The sequence below is a fragment of the Carettochelys insculpta genome, chromosome 5, assembly GCF_033958435.1.
Source record: "Carettochelys insculpta isolate YL-2023 chromosome 5, ASM3395843v1, whole genome shotgun sequence".
Classification (NCBI taxonomy): domain Eukaryota; kingdom Metazoa; phylum Chordata; order Testudines; family Carettochelyidae; genus Carettochelys; species Carettochelys insculpta.
Window position 1 is genome coordinate 60,084,468 of NC_134141.1, and position 18,976 is coordinate 60,103,443.

Below are 18,976 nucleotides of genomic sequence, written 5' to 3' on the forward strand. Positions count from 1 at the left end.
CATCACCCTTATAGATAGCTTTTCCTAAGCGTAACTAAAATATCCCTTGGTTCAGGGTTAGAGCATTACTACTTAACCAGTCTTAATTGATATCGAGGACAGTTGATTACTATCCTCCTTATAATAGCCCTTCTTCTTCAAGTGATTGCTCATGTGCATTCCAAGTTGGGTGTGCACTGGTGCATGCCCAGTTGCTGGAAGCTTTTTTGCCCTCGCCAGTAGCCATAGAGTCGGTATGGTGCCCCCTGGAGTGGCGCCTACATGGCGAAGAATGTATGCACCTCCCAATGCCCCCCCGCTCAGTTCCTTCTCACCGCGCTGTTGGTGCTAGAACTCTCTCTACTCTTCTCTCTTAGTTTTGCTGGTAGCCATTACCTGTAAATTAGTTAGTAATAGTTTTAGATAACTGTTTACCAGATGATAAAGACTATCACTTAGCTGTTAGAGACCCAGGGTGGGACTTTAACCTCCTTGGTGCTTCGATGCCAGGGGAGCTTGGCTTTCCAGGTTTGAAGACCTGTTCAAAATGTGGCAAATGAATCCCCAAGAGTGACCTGCACAGGATTTGCTTAAGTTGCCTCGGTGAGGCACACCTTCATGAACATTGCTCCATCTGTAAGACCTTCAAGACTAGAACTCTGAAAGATAGAGTGCAATGTTTAAAAGTCCTACTAGTGGAGGTGGCCTTGTGCCCAGACGTTTGCCCTGCAGGAGCTCAGAGCAGTGCATCCTCGGTGCAGAGCACTCCGGCACCATTGGTACTGTTGGAAAGCTCCCAGGCACTGGTGCCTAGTGCTACAAGGTGACACACAAGTCAGTCCCCAGTGCCTTGCAAGAAAAACAGGCATAAAAAGGGCCAGTCCCCAGAGAAGGTAAAGCGCCAAGAACCGTCCAAGGCGTTTGCCACATTGCACCATGAATTGGGTCTTGAAGTGCAGGCATCAGTGCTGGCACAAGGCAGGAGCCTGTGCTCTCTGAGGCTGCCCTGAACACTGGAGGCATTCAGCATGGCACAGGGCCTGTTACAGATCACAGTGCTGGGACCAGTGCTGCACTGGGGGTCCACATCTCCACCGGAGGGACCATCCCAGACACAAGCACCAACACAGAGCACCGGGCAAGTGTCATCTTTTATGGCATCATCGCCGTTCCTAGCACTGGACCAGCTTCCACAAGGCAGACCACTGATGTTGACTTATCTTAGCATGCCCTACCACACAGCACAAGGTCAGCAGGAGTCTGCACAAGCCCCGGATCCCATGGCACCACCATGGTCGTTGCCATCAGAGTCCAACTCATATTACCCCATCTCGACTAGGAGCTGGAGTACGAGGATGTCACACTGCAGCGGGTGCAGGCACCAGAGACGTCATTCTGCGGATGAGGGTTAGCAGGAGTCCTCCCAAGGTGCACCCCAATGGCCTTTTTGGACCCCATGGTGTTCCATGAGATGCAGGGTCAGGCTGTGGGACTCCCGCCCAGAGTGCCTGCCACTCCATGGGTGGTGTCGTCAGAGTCACTGGATGTGCCTCCGCCACAACAGTTGCAGGGGCTGACCGTGTTGGAGGCACCTTCGGTGGGGTTGGCACCATCAGACAGCACTGGCCCAACCCGTGCAGGCACCAAGACCTATGACACTGTCGGTAAGAGCGCTGGCTGGCCTGGTGCAGTCCAGGTGCTGAGTTACCAGGACGCGCCACTAAAGCAGCCTGCCTTATTCTCGGGTGCTCTACCCCAGGCGCTGAGCACAGCACCACAGCGCCCAGTGCCAGGGACTCAAACGGGATTTAGGCTTATTGCTCTTGTTGGTAGTCATGGAAGGGGCAGGTGCATTGTCCTCGTCCTCCCCAGATGAGGCCTTGGCTGGGTCCTTGGCATCCCGGTCATAGAGGACGAAAGGGCTTATCAGCAGTTGTTGTGCAGGGTAGCCCAGGGCCTGGGCATACACATGGAGGAGGTCAGGGACAAAACGGACCCAGTGACAGATATCCTCTCTGCATTGGGGCCCACAGTGGTAGCACTGCTCATTATTAAAACAATTGCCAGTATTGCAGAGACAAAGTGTGGCAGACCCCGGCCTCTGCCCTATCCACAGCCAGAAGGACCAAGCACTGGTACTTTGTTCCTGCCGAGAACAATGAGTAATGTTCACCCACCCTCCCCCTGATTCCCTTCTTGTTGCTGTGGCAAGTCGTAGGGCGAGACAGGGGTTTCAGGGCCCATCCCCAAAAACAGGCCAAACGCCTAGACTTGCATGGTAGAAAGGTTTATTCAATGGGAGGCCTACAGTTAAGGATTGCTAACCAGCAGGCTATGGTTAGCAGATACGCATACAACATGGCCAATTCCTTATCCCACTTCTCAGAGCTGGTTCCACTGGAGAGTAAGCCTGATTTTAGGGCGGTGGTGGAGGAACATTTGCTTATATCCAGGGCAGCACTGCAGATAACGCTGGATGCAGCAGATGGCGCCACCAGGGTCATGGCCTTGAGGGTAGCCATGTGTAGGGGGGCATGGTTACAAGTTTTGGGACTCCCCTACAAGGCCCAACAAACTATTCAGGACCTTCCCATCAAGGGACCGTACCTATTCTAGGAAAAGACAGACAAAAGACTTCACAGCCTAAAAGACTCAAGGGCCACCTTACTCTCACTTGGCCTGCATACCCCTGTGACCCAACGTCGACACTTCACTCCTAGCCTCTGTTCAGACAATTCCCTCAACCATAGAGGGATGCTGGTAGGAGAAGGGGTCATATGAACAGAAGGCACCATAACCAGCAGACTCAGGGCCAGGGTAATCAAAATCCCCACCGGGGCCTGAACAACAGTTTTGATGGCATGGTTCGAAGCGACACGCCAGTCACTACCACAGTTCCAGCTCGGCTTTTGCTTTCGTTCTGCCTATCCCCCTTCTGCTGTGCTTTGTGCAACATAACTTTGGACTAGTGGGTCCTATGTACGGTGGAAAGGGGATACACTATCCACTTTTCCTCATACTCCCCTTCCCACCCTCCTTCCCCATCCCTCTTCAGGGACCTCTCTCATGAGACTCTGATCAGGTAGGAGATACAGTCCCTCCTTCAATGTGGGGCTATAGAGGATGTTCCCCATCAGTTTCAGGGATAGGTTCATTCCCATTATTTACTAATTTCAAAGGCAAAAGTGGGGGCTAAGGCTCATTTTGGACCTGCGAAACCTAAACAAATTAAAAAAAAAAGGTTTCATATGACATCCCTGGGCTTAATCATTCCAATGCTGGGGGGATTGGTTTGCTGCTCTTGACTTACAGGACATGTATTTCCGCATAGCAATTTACGTGCCCCACAGGAGGTCCCTGTGTTCTGTGGCGAGAAAGGGCCATTATCAGTTCACAGTCCTTCCATTCGGCCTGTCTTCCGCCCCAAGGGTCTTCACCAAGCGCACGGCAGCGGTGGCAGTCTTCCTACACAGGCACAGGGTACACCTCTTTCCCTACCTGGATGACTGGCTGGTCAGGGGTCGCTCGCAGTGTAGTACAGCATGTACAACTGATACAACAAAGGTTCAACAGTCTTGATCTCATGGTAAAGAGGCAAAGTTGGTGTTGACCCCCCTACAGGTAATGGAGTTCGTAGGGGCCCTCCTTGATGCAGGGCAGGCCAGAGCCTTCCTGCTTCAAAGCAGGTTTCAGGCCATGGCATCTCTTATCCACGAGGTGATCAAGTCCCCCACTACGATGGCCAGAGGCTGCCTAAGGTTGTTGGGTCACATGGCAGGATGCACGTTTGTAGTCCAGCACGCCAGACTGCGAATGCGTCCTTTCCAGCTGTGTGTTGGTGACTGTCCCAGCACAGGTTCTGTTAACCCTGCACTGGTGGCTGGATGCCCAGTGAGTCTGCATGGGAGTGCCCTTCAGCCCCCGAAGACCTTCCCTCTTCCTCGTCATGACGCCTCTGATTGGTGCTGGGGGGGGCGTGCCTCTGGGAGAGCACCAGACTCAGGCCCTCTGGAGCAAGGAGAAGGCCCAACTCTGCATAAATGTTTGAGAACTCAGGGCCATCAGGCTTGCCTGTGAAGTGTTTCAGGATAGTCTAAAAGGTCATCGTGTAGCTGTGAGCATGGACACCACCACAGCAATGAACTATATAAACAAGCAAGTGGGAGCATGCTCCTGCCCTTGTGTCACGAGGCCCTCAGGCTCTGGGAGTTTTGCATTCAGCATCAAATTCCTCTGAAAGCATATTATCTACCAGGGGTCCACAACTCCCTGGCGGACCATCTCAGCAGGTCATTTATGGACCACGAGTAGTTGTTACACCCAGATGTGGTGTATTTAATTTTCCAGAAGTAGGAGCATCCCCAGGTAGACCTGTTCACCTCCCACCTCAATGCAAAGTGCCGGACTTCTTGTTCGTACCAGAATCTGAGCCCAGACTTCTGGGCAGGTGCTTTTAGCATTCACTGGTCAGGCCCTCTGCTTTACACTTTCCCTCCAGTGCCACTCATCCGCCAGACCCTACTCAAAATTCGATCAGACCGGGCATTGGTCATCTTAGTGGTCACAGCGTGGGCTCAGCAGTGCTGGTACTCAACCCTCCTGGAGCTGTCTGTCTGCGACCCAGTGGCACTCCCATTATGTCCGGCCCTGTTGACAGAGGAGGAAGGGAGACTGCAGCACCCCAACCTTCAAGCGCTACACCTCTCAGCATGGAAGCTCCATGGTTGAAAGTGGCGGGGCTCTCATGCTCGGAACCCATGAGAGACATGCTGTTGAACAGTGAGAAGCATTCCACAAGCTCCAAATGGAAAAGATTTTTCTATCTGGGCCGTTCAAAATGACTTATTCCCAGTACAGACGCCGTTACTGGTTATTCTGGATTACTTGATGTTCTTGAGTCAGGAAGGGTTATCACTAGTCTCTAATCAAGGTGCACTCAGCTATCTTGGCTTTTCACCCTGGACTGGGTATGTCATCGTTCTTCTCAGATCCTGTGGTGTAAAAAGGTTTATGAAGGGCCTGGAAAAGGCCAGATCACAGGTGTGACCCCTTCTGCTGTTGTGGGAACCTCAATCTGATATTGTCAAGACTCATGGGGGCCCCTTTTGAACCCCTTACTTCCTGTTTCCTCCTATTTCTTAGTTACAAAACATCATTCTTGGTGGCCATTACTTCGACCAAGAGGGTGTCTGAACTAAGAGCTCTGATGGTGGACCCGCTCTATTCAGTGTTCCAAAAGGACGAGGTCAAGTTAAGACCCCATCCGGCATTCCTGCTGATGTGATGTCCCCCTTTTATGTTAACGAGGACATTTCCCTACTGGTCTTTCATCCGAAACCTCATGCCTCCCCTCGGGAGCAAAGTTTACATACTTTGGATGTTCAGAGGGCACTGACCTTCTATATGGACAGGACCAAACCTTTTAGGAAGTCTCACCAGCTGTTTGTGGCAGTGGCAGACAGGATGAAGGGCCTCCCAGTCTCTTTCCAGCAGATCTCCTCCTGGATAGTGTCCTGCATTAAGGAATGCTATAAGCCCATCCCACTTAGAGCTCAGTCTACCAGAGCGCAAGCTTACTCCGGAACATATTTGGCTCGGGTTCCTATCCAGGACATCTGCAGGGTGGCCACCTTACATGGCCCATTACATGTTGACACAGCACACTACAGATGACACTGCCGTGGGCAGGGCTGTCCTACATTCCATCCAGGGCTGTGACCCTGCCTCCTAGGCTTTGGCTTGTAGTCACCCAACTTGGAATGCACATGAGCAATCACTCAAAGAAGAAAAGACAGTTACCTGTTCTGTGACTGGTGTTCTTCAGGATGTATTTCTTAAGTCCATTCCAAAACCCTCCTGGTCTTCCCCACTGTCGGCGTAGCCAGCAAGAAGGAACTGAGCAGGGAGCAGTGCATATATTGATCGCCATATAGAGGCCACTCAGGGGCATGCTGCACTGACCCTATGGCTACTGGCTAGGGCAAAAAGGTTTATGGCACCTGGATATGCACCAGTGCACACCCAACTTGGAAGGGACATGAGCAACACATCTCGAAGAACACCCGTTACAGAACAGGTAACTATTCTTTTTGCATATTTGAAAACTGTCTGGTTCCCTCTCAGTTCTCCCAAGACAACACAAGTCCAGGGGTTTTGTTTGTTTTTAACTTAAATGTGGTATAAAGCCTCTGCTCGGTCCAGCACAATGCAGATGTAAATACTGTAACTTTCAGTCATTGCTGGTTTTAAGTCCTGTACCTTTCTGTAGGCTTTGTAACAGTAGCTTTGTTTTGTAGATGTAGCATTCTTCTGTATGGTTGTTTTTTTCATCAACATCATTTTGTGGCAGCTGCTGGGTCTATGTTGAGTGTTACAAGCTGGTAAGACAGTTTATAGATACCATAAGTCTAAGAAATCCTGAGCGTTCCTCTGTAAAAAAAAAAAATGCTTTCTCTGAAGTGAGCTTCTCTTTGACAGAGGAAAGTGTGAACGTGAGTGTGTGCGCAATGGAATCAATGATGAAGCCAGTCTGTCAGGACAACCAACTGCCAGCAGCACATAGGTGGCCAGAGTAATAGCAGCTGAGCCTTGCAAACAAACCCACTGGTGACAGAAGCCCCATCAAGTGAAGATCAAAGTCCCTTCTGCTGTTAGTGGACAACTAATATAAATACATAGATACTCATCTCATAGAGCTGGAAGGGACCTCTGGAGGTCATTGAGTCAGCCCCCTGCCCTATTGGCAGGACCAAGCACCACCCCCTGACTTTTTTTTTTCTTCAATCTATTTGCCCCAGATCTTTAAATGGCCCCCTCAAGGATTGAACTCAGAACCCTGGTTTAACAAGAAGTCCTGTGGCACCTTATAGACTAACAGATATTTTGTTGTTCTCAAAGATAGACTAATATGGCTACTTCTCTGCACCCTGGGTTTAGCAGGCCAGGGCTCAAACCACAAAGTTATCCCTCCCCCAATGACAAGAGTCCTGGGGCAGTGGGACTGGATTGAAATGTATAAAAATGGATGCAAAGCTCTGAGAGTCCTTCTTTTTCTGTTCCTTGCCATCACCACTTTGCAGAAATTAGTTTCAGCTGGCTGTAGGGGGCGGGGCAGGAGGCCCAGAGCCCTAGGCCTTTTCTCTTTTCCGACTGCTATGGAGTGCTACAGCTGACAAGAGAGCAGTATGACAAGGGTGTCATACACTCAGTGTGACCGAATACTCCCCTGTATTTCCACAACACAAACTATTCTCGTAGGAGTTGTACAAAGTACAACTTGTAAGGTATCCGTTTGAAAACCTGTCTAATAGTATTTTCTTGGTTAGTGTGGACCTGATATAATCTGTGATTCCCTTATGCAGTGTTATCAACAGTGATGGGGTTCTGGGGTTCCCCAAGCTCTGCACCCTGTCCGCAGGCAGGAGAGTCTCTCACTCAGCAGGAAAACAGCAGGTTTATTAGGCGACAGGACACAGCGTCATTCAAAGAAGTCAGTGCAGCCGGCAAAGACAGCCAGTTCAATCCATGTTGGGAAGAGGAGGCCCCAAGGGGCCCCCAAAGCTGGGGCCTGGCCCCCTCCTTTGTCTCTCTCTCTCTCCCAGCCCAGACTAACTGCTTTCAACTCCCAGTTCCAATTTAAACCCCTCAGGCTCCACCTCCTCCTTTGTCTGCAGTACAAAGGTGTTACCTGGTCGTCAGGGTTACCCTCAGCAGGAGCCCCACGCCCTCTGTGAGCCACACACACACACAGGTATCCCCCACTCCATCACATCTCTCCCCCCTTCCAGACCGAACTGAGCGGGGTCACTCAGCCAGTGACCTGGGGAAGTTTGGGGCCCTCCCCTCGTGATTGGGCATCGGCTGCACCCTCAGTGCTCCCCTCGATGTGCACCACCTCCATGTCATAATCCTGCTGGGGGAGGCTCCAACTCAGGAGCTTGGTATTGGCCCTTTTCATGTGATGCAGCCGGGCAAGTCCCTTTAGTTCCCTCAGGTTGGTCGGTCTCCCTGCTTCTGTCTCTGGTCCATCAGCCACGTTCTCAAGTCGGGCAGGCAGAGCCCATACAGATGCTGCAGCACCAACAGATCAAATAGTTCTTTTCTGGTCTGGGCCCTGCCCTGTCTGCCCACCAGTCCATACAGCTGCTCCAGCCAATGTTTGGAATTCAGTTACAGTCCAGTAAAGGAAGGTACAAATGCTCCCACCCTTGGCATTTAGCCAGACCACCAAAATGGTTGTGTGCCTCAGTTTCCCCTTCCATGCCACACAGTAGGTTTGGAATGTTCCTCCTCATGTGAGAGGTTGCAAGACTAGTTACAGGGAACAATGGTGACATTTCAGAGTTACAGACTCCTTCAACATACAACTCATGCTTCTATATCAATGTCATCATGTCACATGGCTCTTTCCAAACATTCAGTACATGGTACAATTTTACAGCTTTTGGTAGCAGCACCCCTTGGTTACAGCAGTCAGCGTGAGTTACAGAACAAACCCATTGCAACTGTACATTTACGTTGCTCTTTGGTAGACCACAACCTTTGTGCACCATCCTTGAGAATCTGGCATTTTGGGGATAAATGGCTGAGGCCTTTCTTAGCACCATCAAGTTCTAATCTTCTCTCTTGCCCCCTGGGGTGGAAATTTGATCTCTCTGGCTGTGCCCTCCCTTCTAACAAGAGCTGGGCCATTGATGATCTCAGGGAGACGGCCCCCTCCCAGCCAGCCTGGAAATTTGCAAACCAAACTGCTTTCTGAGAGTTGTTTTGTGAGTCCCAGACGCAGAATCCACATGGAGGAATCCCTGTTTATCCCTTACTGGCCCACCAGGACCACAGCTCCTTTGTCCTTCCACCTCCAACTACTGCCTCCCCATGGAATCAGAAGTGGAGTCCAGTATAAGAATATAAGTGTTTCCACCATCTGGAGATGGGGATTTGCTGGCCCTCTCCTGCATCCTACAGAGACTGACTGTGCAGCTGTTTTACTTGGTTCTCACAGGGCTGCTCACACTCCCTGATAGTTTTTACTTTACTTGCATCAACTTCCAATTCCTGAGAAACTTTTACCCTGCCTGCTTTGGACCCTTCCAGAGCACAGCCAGTGGTTTCACACTCAAGCAGGTCCTGGCCATCAGGAGCTGAAACAAACTTCTCCCCAGGCAAAGGTCTGGCTCTGGCTCTTACAGACATGCACCTTTCCTGTTCATTCTCCTTCACCTCACTCCCATTTTCTGCAGTCCCCACAGACGGGTCAGGAAAAGTTTCAGGGAAATTCTCTTCCTCAAGAGCTTCCCCAAACAATAACTCACCCCTGTCTGCCTCCACGGGGGCACTGTTCCCTTGAGCCACAACCAGCTCCTGGGTTTCACCTACGCCCAGGATCACTTCTGGCCCATCAGGCAGATTCCCATGTAATCCCCCTCCAGGCAGACAGCCAGTACCACCGGACAGAAGGTCAGGGTCCCTTTCCTCCCTTCTGCTACCAGCTCCTTTATCTTCATCAGTCAGCGTAACTCCATTGCCCGTCTGTTCTTGTGTCCTGGCGAGAGGATGACTCTGGTAGGACAGAGTCCTCTCACCCCCTCCCAGTAACACCTCAGCATCAGGCAAAGAACAAGTACCAGAATCGTCTGGTCTCTGGGATTCCCTGATGATACTAACTGGATCAGACCGAGTTAAAGCATCATCCCCCCTGAGAGACACAGAGGTAGGCCCACTTCCCATCTGGGCTTCAGCTGCCCTCAGATCCAGCTCTGGGATCTTGGCTCCATCTCGAGCCCTCACAGGCTCAGGCAAAGGATTCACTTCCCCAGAAGCAGAAGCACTTTTCTTGCACCACGGACCAGTGTCCTGAGCAGTGACACCACTGCCCATCCCAGAGCCATTCCCTCTGCTCCAGCCCCCATGGCTGGATTCAGAGTCACACCTGGAATGCTCTTTCCTGGTGGTTCCTTCTCCAGCCACCCCAGGCTGGTGAATCTTCCTCAGACAATGGGCTAGTTTCCTCATTGGCACCTTTTCCAAATGCAGGCTCTGTTCTCTCCCCAGGCTGCTGCTGCTGTTCAACACAGACAGACAATGGGAGACACTTTCTCCTTTGTCCCAGCCCCCCGGCTGGTCTCCACACACACACACAGAAGGTGAAGCAGCTTCTCTCACAGACAACTTGCCATTCCCAGTGGACAAGTTGCTTTCCTGCACAGACACACAGGCACCTTCCTCGGCCCACGCCTGGAAAACTCTTCGCAGGTCTGTCTTGGCCACTAGTAGATGATGGGTTGGAATCGCTCCTTCCCTCCTTGAGCTGTGGCGGGCCACTCGGTTCAGAACTCCAGGCAGTCCAGGGTTCCCTGCCCCGATCCGGGCTCACCTCTGCAGGATTCTCCCCAGCCCTCAGCTCCGCCACTGCACATCCATGCTGCCTTGTCCAGCTTCTTTAATCTCAATTCGGTTTCCAGGTGCTGCCACTTCACAGCGGAGTTGCTGAGCGTGGTTGCAGGCTCTCAGGCTGATGCCCTCTGCACCCCACGATTCCTGGACGAATCCCTTCAGTGTGCCAGGCTTCTTGCGGGTCACAAGCTGCCCAGGGTTAGGCCGTAGGCCCCTCCGCCCTCTGGGACCGACTCCAACAGACTCCCAGCGGAACCCCTTCTTCAGTGTGACACCCGCTCTCAGGGACCATGAGCACACTGTCTTGGGAAGAACTTACTCAGCGTCAGCCTCCTCAGGGGTCACTTGTTGCTGGGGGTTGGGCTCTCGGCCCCTCCACCTTCTGGGACCGACTCCAACAGATTCCCAGGAGTAACCCCTCCTCAGGTGTGACACCCCCTCTCGAGGACCACGACCGCAGTTGCTTGGGTTCGGCTGCAGGCCCCTCCGCCTTGGGGAACTGCACCTCACTGCCCTTCAGCACACCTGGGTCTCGCAGGCCCCACTTCTTCCGGGGCCCCGGTCACTTACTGCTGGATGCTCCATCCTCAGGGTCCAGAACATCCCACTCCTGACACCAGTGATGGGGTTCTGGGGTTCCCCAAGCTCTGCACCCTGTCCGCAGGCAGGAGAGTCTCTCACTCAGCAGGAAAACAGCAGGTTTATTAGGCGACAGGACACAGCGTCGTTCAAAGAAGTCAGTGCAGCCGGCAAAGGCAGCCAGTTCAATCCATGTTGGGAAGAGGAGGCCCCAAGGGGCCCCCAAAGCTGGGGCCTGGCCCCCTCCTTTGTCTCTCTCTCTCTCCCAGCCCAGACTAACTGCTTTCAACTCCCAGTTCCAATTTAAACCCCTCAGGCTCCACCTCCTCCTTTGTCTGCAGTACAAAGGTGTTACCTGGTCGTCAGGGTTACCCTCAGCAGGAGCCCCACGCCCTCTGTGAGCCACACACACACACAGGTATCCCCCACTCCATCACATCAACCCATGTCCCAAACCCCACAACAGTTGACAAACATTCTTGACTCTTTTGGCTGTGGTACACTACAGCCACTTGATTCTTGTCAGCATTACTACTAATAGCAAATTATTTCCCATTTTGTAGTTGTATATTTGATTCGTTTCCCTTCCTAAGAGTACTTTGCACATCACTGAATTATATCTTGTTAATTTCAATTTATTTAATTTGACAAGGATATTTTGAATTCTAGTCCTGTCCTCTAAAGTGCTTGCAACCTCTCCCAGTTTGTCAACTGCAGATTTTTTAAGCTTACTGTTCACTCTATTATCCAAGAGCAACGAAGGGTCCTGTGGCACTTTATAGACTAACAGAAAAGTTTAGAGCATGAGCTTTCGTGAGTAAACTCACTTCTTCAGATGCTGGTCTATTATCCAAGATATTTATGAAAATATTGAATAGTACAGAACCCCTGCAAGATCCTACTATGTGTTCTTTTCTAGCTCAATCATCCCAGTGAACCATTGAACCCATTCTTTGAGTAGAGTCAACTAATTGTGTACCCCTTTACAGTAATTAAATCTAGGTCACATTTCCTTAGTTGCCTGGTTTATGAGAATGTCATGTATGACTGCATCAAAAGTCTCTAAATCAAGATCTAGCAGGTCTACTTTCTCTCCCTCTCTCCTCCACACACTAGGCCAGTAACTATCAATTTTAATTATGGTACTGCAAAGTATAAGAGACTTTCTCATGTGTCATTTAGCTCTTAAATCATTTCTCATGTACAGCGCTCTCCTATAAGTAAGATGTGCTGTGATCACTCCTTACAAGGGGATAAAATACTTTTTTGTGGCATGCTTGTAGCTAATTCACCATAATTTATTTTACAAGCAGAATAATATTTACAATATAATGTTGTCTAAGTGTTACTTATGAGTTGGGAAGCATAGCTTTATCAAGATTGTGTCTAGCTCAATAAACCTATTTGAGGGGGACAAGGTAATTTATTGACCATTTTGGTAAAAAACACGGTTTTGAACTACAGAGTTCACACAGGTCTGGGAAAGGTACTCAATGTCACAGCTAAATAAGAGTTTGAACAGATATTTTAGCACTAGTAGCACACATTCTAAAGAAATATGCAAGACAAAGTAGCCCATTAACAGCTCCGTAGCCACAGAATACAATAGGGAGTAGATGTCTGTAAGTTACAGATTGCTATAAATACCATGTTTGATTAAAGCCACCATTTTTAGTCCCTACCGAATTTATACATTTAAGTTTCCAGGCTTGTCTTTTAAAATGTTCTGCAGGTTTTCTCTGAAGATGACTGTTAGGTCAGATACAGAGTGATTACTTTGTAAAAAGTGTTCACCCACAGATTGCAGAGTATTTTTGTTTTATTTTTCCTGTGACAGTTTGATTGAGAGCACAGTGAGTGTCTGATTTCACCCATTTAGTAGTTGTCCTTGGAGCATTTATTGCACCAGAAGAGGCAGTGGCAACTACTGGGCAGGGATACAAGGGGGACACCAGCCATGTATGCACACCCACTCACCCACCCATCCACATGCCACCTCTAGCCTGGAAGGTGGGGCTGCCTTTTCCTGCTCCCAACTCTAGCCCAGGACCTACCTCACTGCCAGGCAAATATGTAGATGAGTTGATGTACCCCCTAGAAGTCCTCAGTTTACCCCTCAGGGTACAAGTACCGCTGGTTGAGAAACACTGTGCTAGAGCACCATAAGCTTAACAAGGTAAAATAACTGTAGGCTAATGTGATTTGGTGGCAAAATACCAGCTGAGCTGCATGCATGACATGCTTGCCTACCTGATGGGTGACTTTGACAGGGGTGGGGTAGCATGTAATGCATGACATTGTAGCTGGTGGCAGTGTTACACCAGGTTGGTAAAATGGTGCAGGGAAGCTGCATAACCTTTACCAGGTGACCCTGATGAAGGGAGCTGAGGTAATGTGGTAGATGTGATGGTGCCAACTAATGTTCCATCTAATTTTTTTCATCCATGTCACTTCTGGCAGGAGATGTAGCTGGGCTCCAACGGGGAAGGAGCTGGAGGGGATGGGTGCCTTTGTGGTGAACCAGGGAAGAAAATGCTCCCTTGTGGAAACAACGAAGCTCCCTATATGGGAAGGAGCTGCTACTCTACCTCCAAGCAGCATTCCCTACCCTGGGGTGCCTCCAGCCAGGAGCAGCCCACCCACCACTCTGGACCCTCTTTTGGGAAGGGGCAGGCCTGGGCCGTGGCAGATTCCAGCTCCCTGGATAGCCGGCTCACGGGAGGAAATCCGCGGCTTCCCTGCTCCATCCAAGGAAGGGGATGTGAACACACACGGCTCCCACAGCGGATCCCAAGGGCTGCTCTTGCTGGGGCCATGCGCACGTCAGCTGCGCCGTGGAGAACTCGGGCCTTGCAGCAAGACCCTCAGTCTCCAGCAATGGGGCGGGAGAGACACCAGCGCAACCCTCCGCCCGGGCTAGTCCACGCTGGTCACTAGGCCAGCATCTCCTCCGCCCCACCCCCTACCGCACAGAGGCCCCGGCCGTCCGCGGGGGAGAAAGCCCCGCTGCCCTGCCTCGCGGACGGGCAGAATCCCGACGGCGCCACGCAGCGTGACCGCTGGCTCCCGAGACGGGCCGGGGGAGGACGCCCAAGGTGCCTCCAGGAGAGTCGCAAGCAGGGACAGGCCCTGACCCACTCTGCTCCCCCAGAGGGTGACAAGGAGCCCGGCCTCGGGCGACGCTGCAGCCGCTCTAGGAGACTCCTTCTGGGACCGGGGCGTGGCCGGAGTCAGGGGAGCTGATGTACTAGGCCGAGATGTCTGCGGCGGCCCAGCCCCGCGCCCGGAAGAGCCCGTCCGCAGAGCGCGCGGCAGAGGCCGCGCTCCGGAAGCTCTTGCTCCGCTGTTCCCTGGCGACGGCGTGTAAACAAACGGGCGGCGGCCTGGCTCGCTCGGCGCCCCCGGCCCGCAGCAGGTGGGTTTGCGGCGGGCCGGGCAAGGGAGAAAGCGGGTGAGCCGCTGGGAGCCGCGCGGGCCTGGCCTGGCCCCGGAGCGCTGATCTGCAGCGCGGCTCAGGTGAGGAGCGGCGCCTGGGGGGAGCAGCCTGGTCCCCGGGTCCCAGGCCGGGCGCGGCGGGAAGCAGCAGTTACGGACGGTGCTGAGGGGCCGTAGAAGAGCCGGCTCCAGGCCAGTGCCCTGGGCTAGCGCGTAGGTCTCGAGCCTGGGCTTAGGCGGCTCCAGAGGCCTCCCGGCATCGCGCCGGGCAGCGTCTGGTGTGCCGTGAGCGGCGTCGTGGCTCTGTCGTCCACCGAGCCAGGCCAAGCTCCGCGCCGGCAGGGGGTGCTTTGAATAACCCTAGCAACGGAGCGGGGACACGAGCTGCGGCGGCTGCACGTGCAGTGAGGGTGGGTGAAGGCCGCTGGGTGTGTAATGCGTAACAGACTTCTTTGTGGTGTTCTACACGTCCGTGCCTGTGCGGCTCTGGGGGGTGCTGTGCGCCGGGGGGCGAGGGGGAATACACCCACCCCCATCACACACCCATCCCATAGAGCTGGAAGGGACCTCGGCAGGTCATCGAGTCCAGTCCCCTGCACTCTTGGCAGGACCAAGCACCATCCCTGACAGGTTTTTTAAAATTTGTATTACTGTCTTTGCCCCAGACTCCGAAGTGGCCACCTCAAGGATTGAGCTCACAACCCTGGGTTTAGCAGGCGGATGCTCAAACCACTGAGCAATAGATCCCTCCCCTGGACAGTTCAGATAGGAAGTAGCATGTGAGCATAGTGCTTGTGCATAACATTGGCACTATGTGAACGAAGGAAGAGCCATTGGATTTATTCTTGCATCAGCTAGTTCAGGTCCTAGATATTCAGAGCTGGCTTTGTGGGGCCCAAGGTAACATGCTGATAGCAGGGCAGGGACAGTGGGTGGTGGATGCTACAGTCATTGGGAGCGTGGGCCCTTAAGGCACAGGGCCCAAAGCTACTGTCTTGCTATAAGGCTGGGCTTGTAACATGAAAGCATGTGTGAAAGCTAGACAAGTCTGCCAACCATGGGGCAAGGGGAAAAGAGGGGGGGTTGCCCAAGGGGCTGGTCTCTCAAGGGAGCCTAGAGTTCCACCGGCCGCTATGGCTGCTACTTCGGCAGCACTGGTGGCCAGAACTCCAGGCCCTTTTCAAATGCCAGTAGTGCTGCTCCGCATGGTTGTGGGGGACCAGCACCACGATCTTGGCAGTGCTACCCTATGGATGGCTGCCCTTGGCCCTGACCCTTCTGGGGGCACAGAGCTGGCCTCCTGCCACTTTTGCCATGGGGACAGCAGTGGCAGTGAGCCACTCTGAAGCTGTATGAATCCAGAAGTCAGATCTCCTGGCTCCCATTTTAGTGACCAGATAACCTGTTAATTGAAGGCTCTACACTCATTTTGTTTTCCACAGCTTTACAAAATTCTTTGTGATAACAAGCTAATCATCCACGGAGAGGGTTGTTTGGTTGTCATTTAGTAAGGTAAAGGCTAATACACCTGCCATGTGTAAACACTGATTATGTTTCAGCTGGTGGTTTCTAAAGAGCTCCTGATATTTTCATTCAGACTAAAAGCAATTCTTTGTAGAAATAATTTAAAAAAATACTTTGTTGACTGGGGTTTCCTTGTGCTGAGCCCATCAGGCAATAGACTTCTTTCTACTCTTCATACTACAAACAGTTGTACCTATGCTTGCATTGTTCTGTGTATTTGTAAACTACAACCAGGTTTCTTTAAAGACTTCTTTTAACGTAGGCTGAAAATGTTTAGCTAGTTCTTGTAAAAATATTTCATCTAATACCCCTGTTGCCCCTCTCAGGAATTTCTCATGTTTAACTTTTGTGAACTTTTTGTAATTAAAAAGTTCGGTAACCAACAGTGTATATATCCCTATATATGGAAGTCTAGCAAACAGTACAACTCACAAGAAAACTTTCTCTCGCTCTTATGGGACTCTAAGAACAGAAGTAGTTGAGATCATGCAACCTTTCCATAACTTTAACTCTGAGCCTTTAATGTCCTGAGAGAGTGTCCATCCATGTTTGACAAACTCAGCTTCTCTAACTGTTTTTGAAAATAGCTGTGGGAGAGGATTTATCCATCCCATAAGAGTGAATATGCAGGTGGCAGCACAAAGAACCACAAATGCCATACATTTAAAAAAATGTAAACAAAAAACAAAACTGTAATTTTAATTAGGTAGGGACTTATCAGGGATAAAAAGGACTGACTTCTGAATCAGGCTGCTTAAAGTACAGTAATCCAGTATTTAAAATCAAATTTTCTTGTCATATCCCATGTGCGGTCTTATCTTATTTAAGTGGAAGACATTTTTAGTGTGCTTTTATTTCTGTTCCCTCTACAGGGCTAAGATAGCTGTTGAAGAGTGAGTTGGATTAATTGTTGTGAGCAAACGCTTCATGAACAGAATTGATAAGTATGTTCTCATGTTATTACTTAATGGAGAGGTTCTCAATCTTTTTGGAATGATGCCACAACTTTTTTTTTTCCCTTGAAGATCAACTCCCCCTACCCTTGTTACAAAATGGGACTTTCTCATGCAATCTAGATAGGTGTCTATTTGTCCAGGGCCTTCAAGAAGTCAGTTGTTGCTCTAGAAGCTGCTGCTGCTGCTGCTGACTCCTCTTGCAGCTGCCTGCCCTGCCATTGCTGAAATAATGAAACTCAATTTCATTGGTTTAATGGCCAGCAGGGCGGTGGGAGGAATCTGGCCATTAAACTAATTATATTATGTTCCATTATTTCAACCACGGCAGGGCAGGGAGCTGCCCATGCTGCCGGTGGAAGAAGTGCTAAGCCCGCAGGAGAGCTGGGGGGAGAGAGGCAGCCAAGTCTGCCCCTTCTGGAGATGTGCAGCTCCTCTGAGGAGGAGACAGCAGCTGCGGAGGAGCAGTGGCAGTGTGCACAGCTGGAGGAGCTCATTGCCTGAGGTGGGTTAATCCTGGTGAATGGCGGGGGTGGGTCTGGGGCTGAGAGCGGTTAAGCCTGGGGATGTGGGGTGGGTTTGCAGGATGAAGGGTAAAGCTTGGGGTTAGGGGGCAGATTTAGGGGCTGAGACGGGTAAAGCCTGGAAATGGGAAGTAGGTTTTTGGGTCAAGGGTGGGTAGAGCCTTGGAAAATAGGGGGAGAGGCATGGAGGGTTGATGTGAATGTTGCTTCTTCCTGCTTAAAAGTCTATTCTCAGGAGCAGCATTTTCCTTGTCCTCATTTGCTCCAGAGATGAAAGTAACTTAAACTTTCTAATCCATACAAATCATTGTGTGTGCTCTGCTCTTAAAAAAGGGCTCACAAATAGTATCGTTTGACGTTATTTACTAAGGACTATCTCACATTCATGTGCATTGCAGCTCTTGACGTATTGATTTTGTAACAAAATTTGAAACAATGGCTCTTGCTATTTTGGTTGCAGACCCCTGTACTTGTCTAATTGTGCATAAGCTAGGAAACCTGTTAAAAGAACATGCCTTAATATCCACAAAATTTTCAGGGCAATATTCTGCTTCAGCATTGAAGAGTGCTAGTGGACATTGCAGTATGTTGCAACACCACTCGGTGAAATTTGTTCGAGGCATCCTGCTGTTCGAGGCAGTCGTGGATAGGCCAAATTTCACTGAGTGGTATTACCACTCCGTGAGTAACTTGGGAGGCTTGCACTATGCTCATTGAAAGTTTAGTAAGCCTCCCAAGGGGACATACCCCCTGGATTAGAACTGCAGCCTTCATGTAATCATGCAACATGCAAAAAGAGTATCTCCTGACTTTCTGATTCCAAGTTGAATTTGCTGGTCAGGTAATTGAGAGAGAGAAATTGCTAACTGAAGAAATATGGGACTGGACCCTTCTGTGTCATTTTCACAGGACAGAAATTCACTTAATTCATATTCTTTAGTTATCTTTTCCCAGTATGGAAAGTTGAGTAAGTCACTGGGAAATGAACTTGTGTTCAATGTATAATTCAGAAAACTTTGTTTTTAGATTCAGAAGATTGAGAATGTTATGAAGACAAGAACTATAAGCAAAATTTTCAGATTGAGTGTTAAAATTGGAGGCTGTCATGGAAGAGATTCCGGTTAAAGTTGCCGTAAGAATAAGACCGCTGCTTTCCAAAGAAATTCTTCATAACCATCAAGTATGCGTGCGACTGGTCCCAAACACACAGCAAGTTATCATTGGGAAAGACCGTGTCTTCACTTTTGATTTTGTATTTGGCAAAAATTCAACCCAAGATGAAGTTTACAGAACTTGCATTAAACCTTTAGTGGTGTCTTTGATTGAAGGATATAATGCCACAGTTTTTGCTTACGGACAGACAGGGTCTGGGAAGACATACACCATTGGTGGAGGTCACATTGGTATGTTCTGGAAAGTTTAGTTTGTAATTTGTGACTAGTGTACTTGCCTAAGCCAAACATGGTAGGCCATACCATAGTTGTAAAATAACTATATTATGGAGATATATTTTTAAAAACTTAAGGTGAATAGTGGTTCAGACTGCTTGTTGGGATTTTGTTTGTGAGGTCTTTTGGGTTTTTTGCTGCT

At 50.4% G+C, this 18,976-nt stretch overlaps 1 protein-coding gene across 2 annotated transcripts in view; it reads left to right on the forward strand.

Moving 5' to 3' along the window:
• The first annotated feature begins 14,328 nt into the window (after positions 1-14,328).
• KIF27 (kinesin family member 27) overlaps positions 14,329-18,976 on the forward strand; it is a 66,505-nt gene continuing 61,857 nt past the window's right edge. The window contains exons 1-3 of one of the 2 annotated variants that reach the window (XM_074995176.1): positions 14,329-14,466; positions 16,782-16,853; positions 18,413-18,789. In XM_074995176.1, the coding sequence (XP_074851277.1) occupies positions 18,492-18,789 (298 nt within the window). In that variant the 5' untranslated portion in view covers positions 14,329-14,466; positions 16,782-16,853; positions 18,413-18,491. Of the gene's footprint in view, positions 14,467-16,781; positions 16,854-17,160; positions 17,368-18,412; positions 18,790-18,976 lie in introns of those variants that run through there. The other variant, XM_074995177.1, reaches the window with a different exon arrangement.